Here is a 13,649-nt window from a genome sequence, read left to right as displayed (position 1 = left end):
CTTTGCATAATCAATGAAACAAATTAGCATAGTCTAAATAAATCTGCTCTAAAATGCTTCACTCTTGCTGGTACCTTCTTCCATAGCTGAGCTACATGTTTCATTAAACTCATGTTTTTGCTTTTAATTTGAGGGTTTCAGACCTTGAGGATGTGTGAACTGCTTGCCAAAACATAGCTTTCAATTTGTTTTCATTCCATTTGGGAGAGAGGGTACAGACTGGTAGATAAAATGTATGGAATTGGTCTCTTGTGCCTGAAAGTAACAGAAGTGCCCAGACTTTTGCTCTCTGAATTAGGACCCCTCACCTTGCATTTCTGGGTCTTGTTGCTCATGGGCCATGCATCCCAGGCAGTCTTGAGATTGACCAACATACCCGTTCTCTTACTGGTATGATTCAGGCCAGGCTCTTAAGGTACTGTTATAAACAGGCATAGTCATCTGCCTGTTATGGTCAGAATAAGTCATCTTGATTTCCACACTCGGCCCCTGAGTCACATGCTGAGGGGGATGTAGGTCTGACGTATATGTGGTCTTTTCAAAGGTCAGAACCTTCCAGCCCTTCTCCCAAGCTAAAGTTTATCTCCATGTCTTTTAAAAGATAGATAATGGCAAGCTTAACAACAATAAGAGGGAGGGTGACCAGTGATGGGCATGATTTGGAAGAGCTCAGGACTTGGAGGGGACTTGGAATCACTAAGAGACCCTCTGAATCTCGGAATGGGGGTGGTGGTTTCTTTTTTCCTCATTCTCCAAGGCTCTTCAGTCTCAGAGACCCCAAGAGATGCCATTAATACGGATCCGTCCTTCGGCCCCTTTGACACATTTGCTTTTGAAGGACCTGGAAGAGAAAGCTCTTTGTCTGTGGTCAGAATAAACTCATTGTACGCCCAAACAATTAACTCCTCCACGGACTTGCCAGTCGCTTGAAAGGCCTAGCCCTGCTTCCCTGGACCTCTTGGGCTCTATTCAGTTCCTTAAGCACACCAATGTTTTTGGGGTTTTGTTTGTTATTCTGAAAAGTCTTTCTCTGAGAATAGTCCAAGCGGATCAACATTGTCCTCAGCCTGGCATTTATCTCCTCTCGCCAATGAGTGTCAATCAGCAATCAAAAAGCTAAACAGAGGGGGCTTTGAACGATGTCATTGGGGGTCGAAGTGACTTCAAGCTGTCTGTGCGTGGGCCAGGCCTTCTTGCAGGGCAGGGAATTGTGCTGTCACACAAACCCACTGTCTGTAGAGACTCCCGGAGCCTGTGTGGGGGGCCTGTATGGGGACCTGAGGCTTTCTGGGGCTGCACCTGCAAACACCATGCACTTCTGGGGGCTGGGCAATCTTGGAAGGCCTGGTGCCATGATACTGGGTCTGAGCAGTTTCCAAAACGGCTCACTGCCTCTGAGACTTGAACAAATTGCTCATTCTGGGACTCAGGGTGTTTTTTGGTTTTTTAAAATTTTATTTATTTATTTTTTTATGTTCCTGGTGACTTCCTGTCCTGATTGTTGGTAAAAATAGATGAAGAGAACCACTTCCAGAGACTGTTTTGAAGGCTTCAAAATTCAGCAAAACCCATTGTTGTTGTTGTTGTTGACATGATCCTTGAGCAAGTGTTTCTTATTTACTCCTTAATGTTTTCAAATTTGTCTATTCTCCCTGACAGAAAGAAAGTAATAATTATATAATCTTAGTCCTCATGGTTGGCCAAGAGAACAGACAGATATGTCTTAGAGAGGGTGTATCCGGAGTGCTCTTTGGAGGCAAGAATGATGAGGCTTTGCCTCACAAGCTTTGGAGATGTTACTAGGAGGGGCTATTTATTGGAGAGGAACATGATGCTGGGAATGGTGAAGGGTCGGCGAAGAAGAGGAAGACCCTCAACCAGATGGACTGAAAAGGTGAAATAACACGATGACTGCTGCTCTGGGCTCTACGTGCCAGGAAATGTCAGGATGGTACGGATAGAGCAGGATTCAGATCTTTTGTTCACAGGCTCACTATGGGTCCTCAATGGCTTCTGACAACAACCCTGACAAAAAAGTGATCATCTTTGAGTTGACTCCACCCCACACCCCCATCATTGTTCCGTCCCCTTCGCCTGGTCTGGAGGAATATGATGGTGGTGGTTGTTAGGTGTCGTTCAATTGGAACCGACTGTCCCACCAGTGAGTTTTCAGAGGTTGTAAATCGCACAGGAAAAGATCATCCATCTTTCTCGCACAAAGCAGCTGGTGGATTCAAACTGCCTGCCTTTGGGTTGGCAGTGCAACTCCCTACCCAACGGGCCACTACAACTCCCTAAGTATTACTGGATCAAAGAGAAATCAAGTCTTCTTATTTGAGCTTCCAAAAAAAGAAGCATGAATGATCAAATCAACATATGTTCATATATAAACTGAGATGAAGAAGGGATACCTGGGTGATATAAATAGACAACACATTTGACTGCTGACTAAAAGGTTGGAGTTTCAAGATGACACCTCAGAAGAAAAGCCTCTGTCAAGCTAGCATCTGAAAAATCAATCATTAAAAAGTCTATAGAGTATAACTCTACTCTGACATAATTATTATGGAATAATCTGCATGGCAGTTGGTGTTGTTAAGAAACAGATATATTTTTAAAAAAATATATAAAAGAGTCCTCGACCCCCACCACAAGTAAGGAGGGCTCAAACATCTGTTTCTTCCTGATGATTTGTCCTGGAGAACTTTGGCACTTTCCACCTTTTGTTTTAATAGCTTTATTGAGTTCACATAAAACTCACTCGTGTTGGTGGTTAAATATCTAACTGCTAACTGAAAGATTGGTGGTTCAAATCCACAAGCTGCTGTGAGGGAGGAAGATGTCGCAGTCTGCTTAGATAATGATTTACAACCGTGAAAACCCTGTGCGGCACTTTCACCCTCTCCCCTAGCTTCATTCCAGTCACCTCCTGTGCATCAGAGAGCTAAGCACGTAATAAGGATGACAGAAGGAGAACTGATGCCTTTGAGCTGGGGTATTGAAGAGTACTGACTGTCCCATGGACTGCCAAGAGAACAAACAGATATATCTTGGAAAAAGTGCAGTCAGAGTGCTGCTTGGAGGCAAAGATGGCAAAGCTCAGTCACTTGTACTTTGGACACATAGCTAGGTGAGACAACTGCTTAGAAAGGGATATATGCTTGCAAAGAATGGAGGGTCAGGGAAGGAGAGGAAGACCACCAATGAAATAGATTAACACAGTGACTTCAGTAATGGGCTCGAGTGTGTCAGAGATGATGAGGATGGCACTCAGGATAGGGCAGAGCTCGGGTCGGCTGTTCACAGGGTCACTATGAGTCACACTCGACTCACCAGCACCTAACAACAATAGTTTCACCAGAGAGTTCTCTGGTGGTCTAGAAGTAAAAAGCTGCACTTCCAGCATGAAGGCACACAGTTTGAATGCAGCAGCTGCCACACAGGAGAAAAATGGACAGTCTCCTCCCATGCAATTTACTTCATCTGAAAACCCATAGAGGGCCAACGATGGGTCAGTTAGAACTTCAGGATACATCACCACAATAACAGCGATCAATTCACTAATGAGTCAGAATCCACAGCCATAGAATAAATGTACAATTCAGTGGATACAATTACTTTATAAAGCTGTATAACCATTCCCAGAATTCAATTTTAGAACATTTCTGTCACTCCAAAGAAAAAAACCAACACACCCACTTTGTGCTAATCTACTGTTAATCCCTGTTTTTATCCTTAGGGAAGATAGTCTTCTTTCTGTCTCCATGGATTTGCCTTTACATCAGGCTCCTGTCACTCGGGGAGCTCTGGTGGCACAGGTTGTTATATGTTGGGCTGCTAACTCACTCTGTCAACCATCATGCTTGGAAAGGAAGAGGGGCTGCTGTTCTCACCATCTCTGACACTCGAGCCCATTGCTGCAGTCGCTGGGTGACTCTCTCTTTCCCTGACCCTCCACCTTTCCAAGCATGATGTCCCTTTCCAAGGAATATCCTCTCCTAGCAACATACCTGAAGTTATGTGAGATGAAGTTTGATCATCTTTGCCTTCAAGGAGCACTCCGGCTGCACCTCCTTGTTCTTTTGGCAGTCTATGAAATACTCAATACTCTTCTCCAACTCTACAGCTCAAAGGTATCCATTCTTTTCTGTCACCCTTGTTCTTTGTCCAGCTCCTCTGATGCATAGCAAGTGATTGAAAAGACCATGGCCTGAATCAAGTGTACCTTAGTCCTCAAACTGACTTCATTGCTCCTCAGTAATTGTTTCTAGTTAGGGGTTACTATAAAAGAAGGCTGTTATTGATACTCATATGTGTGTTTTATTGTGATGTTTTATGCTCTTGAGTAGTTTCTTAGAAGTGAAATTTCTAAGTTAGAAGGTAAGTTTATATTTAACTTTTTAAATAAACTGCCCAAATGTTTTCCAGAGGCTGCATAATCTCACATTCTCATCAACAATACTTGAAAATTCCTATTTCTTACTGTCTTTGCCAACACATATCTGATGTTTTCTTATTTTTAGCCATTCTTTTAGGTGTGTAATGGTCTCTCATTGCGATTTTAATTTGAATTTTAAGCTTTTAAAAAAAATTCCTTTATTGTATATTTTCTTTTATATTTATTTACCATTTATATATCTTCTTTAGTAAACATCAAAATATTGGTGCTCTTTTTAAAAATTGGAATTCTGGTCTACTTATTGAGTTATCTGCTTATTGAATTAAAGTTCACCTTGTTTTTTAAAATGTGTAAAGATTATATTTTGCAAAGCCAACTTTTTTTTTAAATCCAACTTTTAAAAGTAAGCAGTTGGATGAGATGGTTTGACACTTGTAGTATAACTTCTTTCACTGACCTTGAAAGTTTTGCACCTATACAGTGCCTTAAGGCTGTATCTAACCCCAGGCAGGCATGCGTCATTTGTAGAGGAAGCTGTTGCTGTCCAGAGACTAGTTCAGCTGGTCCTACTTATAGAGCCTGCATCTAGGCTGTGACTCTACCTGGGACTGGGTGGCCAAGGGCCTTGGTAGCAGCTTTGTTTTCTCCCGGGTCCCAGCATGGAGCCTGCTGCTGCTCCAAGACTGGCTCAGAAGCAGAGCTGATGTGGATTTTGGACCTAGGCCTTGGCCCTCCCTTTGGCAGAAGGGTGTGCTTATTTGTGGGATTAGATGCCAGGTGTCCAGATGCCCGGAGATGATGGTCAGAGGGTCCTGTTGGGTTTGGCGTGGCTTCCTAGTCTTTAGCCATGTTAGGCTTCGCAGGTGGCTCTCCTGGCAGCTGAGCACCTTGTCTTTTCTCACTTCATAAGGCTTCCCAGCGAGGGCCTCCTTTATGGTAGTGCAGCTGTATCTCCTCTCCTCACCCTCAGTGACCTTAACCTTGCAGGGACAACTCACTACCTGCACTTGGCTTTCATGCTCTGTAGTCTGTCAGCATCTGGGCAATCGTTGGAGGTCCATGACCCCTGCAAGTGTACAAAACTTCCCCAGGAAGCTGGATACCCTCCTGCTGTCTTTGAACCCAGACCTTCTTTACTGATTACTGCACCAGATGGGCAACCCAGACTCTCATCTGGACGACAGGAGAGAAAAGTAGAATGTTTTCAGTTATCCTGCTCCACTGAGCTCCCTCACAAGCGATAAGGTGCTTAGAAAATGGAAGGACTTGAATGCATGCAAAGAATATTTAAGTATTGTCTAAGCCATTTCATATGGGTTCTCACCTTTATTCCTTCGGGAATGCATGGTCTCCCACCTCCCCTTTGTTAGCACAGAAAACTCTGGTGAAGCCACCCTGGTGGAGGGGCTGAGCTGACTCCTATTTAGGCTGTGAACTCTGGATCCGGCAGGAGCAAGCAAACGTGCACTGCAGCTGCCAAAGGACTTCATTCAGTGGCTGGTTGAATTCAATGGAAAGAGGCGTTAATAGAGTAAAGGGAAGTGATGCTATTAAAAAATGACACTGTGTGGCTCTGTTCTGTGTTTATATTCCCTCAATGACTTCCAGATCAAACTCACACAGTTTCGCTTCCAACGGTGCCTGTTTTGGAGTCTGCTTTAGGGCAAATAGCATAGCCAGCGTAGCAACTCTCTTCCGACTCTATGTCGTTCCTTAGCATCTAGTGTCCGCCTGAGATGGGCAGACAGCTTGGATCACTTTAGCCCCTGTGGGAGCTGAGTCTTGGTTTCATCGTGTCGAGAATATTAGGGTCAGGTGTCACAGGACTGCCAGCTTGCTGGCCTCAGCGTCCAGCCAGGTTTGAGGGTCTTCCTTGAATCATGGGACACCCCCCACCCCAGAGTTGTGCTGTTGGTACAAGTGAGGACTCTACAATCTTCTCTCTTCCCCATATGAAGTCGATCAAAGTTACTGGGGAGTTATTCCTGGTGAAGATCTGCCAGACATCTCAGAGACTCTGAGAACTTGGGCTTTCCGTAAAGATGAGTGCGTGCAGGCGGCAGAGTCCAGTTCTGGAAGATCTCTGGGTGTCGGTGTAATCATCATTATGTCTGAGACCACCGTGCCTCCTTCCCTCCCCTGACCCCATGGAGAGAATTAGGAAGAGTCTCTAATCACATATTTTTAAATGAGAACAAAGAGGTCTGCCCCTAATCCCCAAACCTCCCACCCCCACCCCGCTTTCACAATTGGAGGAATGAGTCTTTCTGCACACCCACAGTGCATAAACATATAGAGTCCACCAGTGTTATTAAAATGATTTAGAGGAGAAATTGGGGTAAGGAGGAAGTGGAAAAGCATTTTAGAGGGACAACTGGGATAAAAACCCAACGCAACAACTTGAGGAATATTGATCTAAATGAACATTTTGGAAGCCTTGGTGAAAATAACTCTGCATCCTGGCAGATAAATGATAAAATCTGCACTAACTCCTGACCTGAAGGGAGGGCCACCAGCACAACTAGCACCAAGTGACTGGAACAGTCTGTACCGTCACTGTGGTGGAGATTTTAAAGTAAATGCAGTATGCCGTTTCCCAGGTCCTCTACAATTTTGTCTGTCTCACCTCTTACAGAGGTGGGGTACAAGCAATTTCACAGTTAAAAATACTGTAAGGAAATTCCCCATGCTTTTGATTTCAGTGTACTTGGAAGGGAATAATTTCTTGTTTAAGGATCAGCATAAGGCTGGTTTCTATGAGGTAGAAGTTAAAGATGTCCAAGTTAAAGTCCAGTGTCAAACTGCCGTACTACTGCATCAGCGAAAACATCAACTACTCCCCACCCCTCAGTGATCTTCTAAGTTTAGTAATTTGTTGCAGTGTTTTGCAGAATGCATGAACCGTAATTACAGTTAAGTGGTTTATATGAGGGAAGTTGTTGTTTTGTTGTTAGGTGCTATCGAATTGCCTGTGGCTCATAACAACCCTAGGTACAACAGCCCTAAACCCTGCTCTATCGTGTGCCGATCTCACTGTCTCTGACACACATACCCCCATCACCCCAATTCCAGAATAAACCCACCTCATCGAGGGTCTTCCTCTCTTGTGCTGTCCCTCCACCTTCCCAAGCATGACATCCCTCTCCAAGGACAAGTCCCACCTTGCAACGTGTTCAAAGTATGCCAGATGAAGCTTCAGAATCCTTATCTCCAAGGACCACCCTGGTCTAACCCTTTCTAAGATGAACCTGTTTGTTTTCCTAGCAGTCCTTGGTATATTCAGTACTCTTTTCCAGCACCACAGCTCAAAGGCATCAATTATTCTATCATCCCAAGTCATTGTCCAGCTTTCTGGTGCATAGCAAGTAACTGCAAAGACTATGGCCTGTATCAGGCACACCTTAGTCTCCAGACTGACATTATTGCTCTTGAGTACTTTGGAGAGGTCTCTGACAACAGACTTTCTCAGTGCAATTTGTCTGGCTGCTGGTACTAAGAGTGTTGATTGTAAAACCAACCAAACTGAAGCTGTTACTAGTCTGTCTCTTCACCATCTATCATGATGCTGCCAATTAGCCCAGTGCTGAGAATCTTTGTTTTCTTGTTATTGAGCTTCAATCCATATTGAAGGCTGCAGTCCTTGTCTCTCTGCAGCAAGTGCTTCAGGTCCTCCTCAGTTTTAGCAAGCAGGGTTGTGTCATCTTCATAACGCAGATTATTGATGAGTCTACCTCCAATCCTGATGCCACATTTCTTCTTATAGAGCCCAGCCTCCTGGATCATCTGTTCTTCATATAGTTTGAAAAGGTATGAAGAAAGGATACATCCCTGGTATACACCCTTCCCAATTTTGAACCATGCAGTGTTTCCTTGCTCTGTTCCGATGACTGCCTCCTGCTCTAAAGGTTTTGCATAAGCATAATCAGATGTTCTGGGATTCCCTTTCTTCTCAGAGTCAGCCACAGATTGTTATGATCCACACAGTCAAATGCCTTTGCATAGTCAATGAAACACAGATAGATATTCCTCTGGTACTGTCTGTTTTCAGCCAAGATCCATCTGACAATAGCTCTAATATCCTTATTACCACGGCCTCTTTATAACCACCTCTGCACTTCAGGTAGTTCTCTGTTGATGTGCTGTTCCAGTCGTTTTCGGATATTCTTGCTTGCATGTGATATCAATGATATTGTTTGAAAATTTCTGCACTCTGTCAGGTCACCTTTCTTTGGAATGGGAACTAATATAGATCTCTTCCAGTCAGTTGGGAGGAAACAGGGTATAATTCAGAAGTAAAAGGTAGAACTCAGTACAGTTTGGTCAGGACAACTTCTCACCTGCTGCCGGATCCTTCTCGGGGTCTTCTGCCCCTGGGTCCTGTCCAGGTCCTCTTCAGGTTCGCTACTGCGCTGCTGCTACCCTCTGTCTTCCAGTGTTAAAACTCTTCCCTCTATACGTATCACCCTTTTTTTTTTTAAGTCTAGTGGGATCACAAAACTGACAGATTTCCTCAGTGGAGTCTTATTCCATTTTCTTAGATGGCTCTACTTCCACAAGTTTCCCCATGCACTTAATTTGCATTAGCAGTGAGGTGTTCAGACACCATGGTGTGCCACAAGTATCTAGTTTGCATAGCCCCACCCAGGCATTATGTGGGAATCACAAAGACTAAAGATAGAAGACCATACTAAGTCTTTCACTGCACTATAGCTGAAACTCTGCTGACACAGTGATAAGGAGTTACACTACAAACCCAAAGACACATGGTTCAAATTCAGCAGATGCTCTGTGGGAGAAAGATGTGCAGTCTCCTCTTGTGTGATTTACAACTTCTGAAAAGCTACTGTAGGCTCGGCTATGAGTCAGTTCCAACCCAACAGCACAGAATATAACAACATAGCAGAACATGGTGCCTTTCTGCCTTCTCGTTCCCTTTCATGGAGACATAACCGAACCATTGCAAGGTAATATGTTCAAGCTCTGTAATCAGGCCAATGGGAGAAAGGTTGTAAGCTGAGAACTTTCATAGGAGGGCAGAAAGCATCTGGGAATAACTGAATTACATGCTTAAGGTGTGCCATGCTTGTCATATCATATCTGGTCAAACAGGACGCTGCCTAGAAAGATGCCTGACCGCAGCTTTCCTCAGGGGGTGGGGGTGGGGGTGCACGAGGGATGGCAGAACCATCTGTCATACTCACCTTCAGAAGAAGGAGTCTCTGCTCTGAAGTGCCCAGCATACCCCTGGGTGTGTTTCCCTGTTGCTGTCTCTCTGTGGGTCTCTTTTCTTTCTCGTTCTTTTCTTCTTTCTTTTCTTTCTCTTTGGTCTCCTCACTGGAACTTGGCCTGGCCATGTGCAAACCCCAACCATTCAACAGTGCTGGAGAGTAGATAGTATTTACCTCAATAATGGTAGTCTCTTTTCAATTCTTTCTTACCCTCAATTCAGATGATGGCTCGAAGCCGACCCCCACGATGGAGACTCAGCGGGTGTTCGAAGGAGATGGTAAGCTCTTGTGTTCATTCTGATTCTCCTGTCTATCCATTTCCACATTTCAGAAGAGTCTTTTGTTAACTGTTTGTTTAAACTTAAAAAAAAAAAATTCTTTTCATTTCCCCACCCTACCCCCAGTTTAAACTGGGTTGTTTTAACCTTTAAAAAAATTTCTTATTAAAAAGCAAGCCTTCCAAGGTCCTGGTAGACAGCCTGCACTGCTGGAAGTCTTCTGTTCTCCCCAGGCTCCCTGCCTATCTCCTGAAGTCCAGCAATAACATCACCCGGACAGACTTTCTGAGTTGTCAAGACCAGGAAATCATGGGTGAGACAGAAAGTCAGACCCCAACACTAACTCAGCAGCCCTTCCAACTGCCTGCTTGTGCCCAGCCTTGCGCAGAGGGTTGGCAGTGCATGTAGTGGAGAGCTTGATGGCTTATATGATGTCATCTTAATATTTGTTGGAGCAGACATTTGTGGAAGGAAGATGGTAGAATGATCTGGGAAGGGATTATGAGAAGAGACGGCACGAAATCTTAAAAACAGAGAGAAGGAGTCAGGGTGTTTCCGTGCACCATGACTAACGTGATTGAAGGAGGGTAGAAGAGTACCAAAGAGATTTGCTACTGGGGTTGGTTTAACTGTATCACAGGGGCCTAGAGAGTTGAGTATGGACATTTGGGAAAGGTAAAATTCTGGGACAAGAGAATTAAAGTGATCTGTTGGCATGCAAACCCATGCTTATTGCCACTTTGTTCACAAAGCAAAGAGCTGGAAAAAACCCAAAGTGCCCACCAACAAACAAATGGATAGGCGGGCTCTGGTATACTCACACAATGGAATACTATGTTGCATTGAAAAACAAGGAACTCATGAAATAACATACAAAATGGGTGACACTGGAGGACATTGTGCTGAGTGAAATATCTCAGTCACAAAAGGGCAAATAATGCATAGGGCTACTGTTGTAAAAACGGGACTGGCATAGGGGTTGAGGGAAGACTGAGAAAGAGGGGATAAACAATGTATACTGCATTGAAACAGATGAGGGAGAGAACTGTTTAAAAGACATATATGATTAGGTATTATTGTCATGACAGGAGTCTGGTATGAAGGCTGTATAGTGGAGTTAACTTGTGGGGAGAGATTGTCTAACAATGAAAGATATTTTCTTTTACTTTTCTAAGAGAAGCGTGAATTGGGGGTAGAGGAGTGGGCAGGGAGAAAAGTGCAACAGTGAATGAATGGAAATCCTAAGTGTCTACTTTCATTAAAATTCATGTTTTAAAAAGTGATTTAGTGTCAAAAAGGAATCTAGATGTCCTCGTCTGAGGAGATCTGGGAAGCCGACATGAGGAGCATCGAGGGCAGGAGCTAGCCTTGATTCTGGGTTTGAGCTGCTGAGACCCTATATTCCTTTGTGCACTTTTCTTAGTCTTCCAAGTTTCTGTGAGGAAGAGAAAGAAGCCGAGCACAGCACAGTTTTTAGTAAAGTTTAAAGATGAGGTTAAGTTCTCAGTGCAATACTCAGGAAAAGATTAGCAATGCTCAGCTTCAGACAGTGAGACAGAGGAATTAAAAGAGGTCATGACACTGCTTGCCCTTGTGATAGGATTTCCCTCACATGGGCTCAGCACCGGAAGAAGGATTTTGATATAGCTTATTTGGTGAACTATATATGTGTTTATACCTAAAAGTTGAGAGATTTCCATCATTCCCAGAGGACTTGGATTGATGACAAGTCTAGGGCCTGAGAGTCACATGGGGGTCAGGTGGCACCTTCAGCATCCCCCTTGAAATCCTGTCACTCTACAGTACCATTGAAGAGCCTGGTCACACTACAGTATACTTGGGGTAAACCATGATCCATACTGCCTGTCCATTGTGTGACCCATGCCCTGGAGAGAACTAGAGGGTCACTCGGACTCTCTGGATGGAAGAATACAGACTTTTCTTGATAAGACACCCCTAGACAAGGAGCTGAACAATGTATTACCCCTATGACTTTCTTTCTCTTGTGAAGAAGTCTCAGCAAGCTGAAATCTGCCTTGGCTCAGCCGTTTCCTCTGAAATGGTCTCTGTGGTGTGTTTGGCGCTTGCTTGTTGACTTATCCCCTTTAAATCTTCTCCCAGGGAAGCAGCTGAGAGGGACTTGGCTTGGCCCCGGTTCCTCACCTCCTGGGATAATATTTTTATTCCTGGATGGAGTGGCTCAGCGCCTCTGACTCTGACCACTCAGCCTCCTGACCCAGGAAACCCTGGTTGGCGCCAATGAGCTGGTGGGGAGAGAAGCTTCCATTGTCAGGAAGGGGGAGGACAATGGGGTGAAATGGGTGTGGGATGAGACAAGAAGCTGAAGCTTCAGCATTTTGACCCCTCAACCTCCTAGACGAACTATTAAAAAGGTTAGGGGTTACATTTATATAATTTCTTTGTCCAGACTTTATTTTCTCTCTCTTTTTTTCTTCAGAAATAACGGCTCCAACTCTCTGGATTAAGCACTTGGTAATCAAGGACTCCAAACTGAACAACACCAATATAAGAAATTCAGGTAAGTAATTTTCCTTGATCCTTGTGTGCACCTGATCCACCCATGGCAGTTCTAGGATTGTTCCGGGACTACCCAGTGGGTGGGCTTGGACAGGCCACAAAATGTGTCTGGTTCTCAATGTTTACAGCTGCAAAATGAGAAGATTGTCTGAGTTAATCCCTTCAAACTTTCATTTTATTGAATTATTTTCCCAGGGGTCATATTTCATGACTAGTTGATCTTTTCAGCTAGCAAATATTTTTGACCTCTGCATAGGAAGAGGAACAGCTGTAAGCAGACACTAGTAATTGGAACATGGAATATAAGAACCATGAATGTAGGAAAATTGGATATTGTTAAGAAAGAAATGGAACACATAAATATTGACATACATATTGTAAAATGAGATGGACTGGCATGGGACATTTTGAGTCAGACAATCATATGATCTACTATGATGGAAATGAAAAGGTGAGGACAAATGGAGTTGCTTTCATAGTTAAAAAAGTAATTTTTAGATCTGTCTTGAAATACAATGTTGTGATTCACAGAATAATATCCATACGCATACAAGAAAGTCCAGTGAATACCACCATTATTCTAATATATGCAACAACAACCAGAGCCAAAGAGGAGGAAATAGAAAATTTATTTTTGCAGTCAGATTGAACATTCAATCAAGATGAATTAATAATATGGGTGACTGGAATGCAAAATTTGGGAATAGAGAGGAAAGATCAGAAAACACGGACTTGGTGACAGAAATCAAGCTGGAGATAGAAAGATAGAATTTTGCACAATCAACAACTTATTCAGTGCAAATTCATTTTATAAGAAACATAAACACAGGCTATACTCATGGATTTTATGTGATGGTATACATAGGACATACATACATACATAGGAATCAGATTGATTACATCTGTGGAAAGAATCACTGGAGAAGCTCAGTATCAGCTGTGTAAACTAGGCCAGGTACTGATTTTGGAATAGACCACCAACCACTCATATGCAAGTTCAAGCTGAAGCTAAAGAAAATGAAATCAAGTACACAGGAACCAAAATTTGACCTTGAGTCTCTCCCACTTGAATTTCAAAAGCATCTCAGGAACAGGTTTGAGGCATTGAACATTAATGAGCAAAGAGACCCGATGAGCTGTGGAAGGATATCAAGAATATCATCTGGGACAAAAGCAAAAGGTCATTGCAAAGACAGAGGAAGAAGA

The 13,649-nt window shown here is 43.5% G+C and overlaps 1 protein-coding gene across 1 annotated transcript in view; it reads left to right on the top strand.

Annotated features, from left to right (window-relative positions):
* Positions 1–13,649, top strand: part of SMOC1 (SPARC related modular calcium binding 1) — a 251,084-nt gene that overhangs the window by 172,670 nt on the left and 64,765 nt on the right. Inside the window, exons 6-7 of the mRNA XM_006884738.1 lie at positions 9,849–9,905; positions 12,364–12,444. Coding sequence (XP_006884800.1) covers positions 9,849–9,905; positions 12,364–12,444 — 138 coding nt within the window. The remainder of the gene's footprint in view (positions 1–9,848; positions 9,906–12,363; positions 12,445–13,649) is intronic.

This window comes from Elephantulus edwardii, unplaced genomic scaffold, assembly GCF_000299155.1.
Source record: "Elephantulus edwardii isolate Elephantulus edwardi_28Jun2011 unplaced genomic scaffold, EleEdw1.0 scaffold00037, whole genome shotgun sequence".
In the NCBI taxonomy this organism is placed as follows: Eukaryota; Metazoa; Chordata; class Mammalia; order Macroscelidea; family Macroscelididae; genus Elephantulus; species Elephantulus edwardii.
The sequence above is the reverse complement of the archived record's forward strand: the minus strand, read 5'-3'. Positions and strand labels throughout refer to the sequence as shown.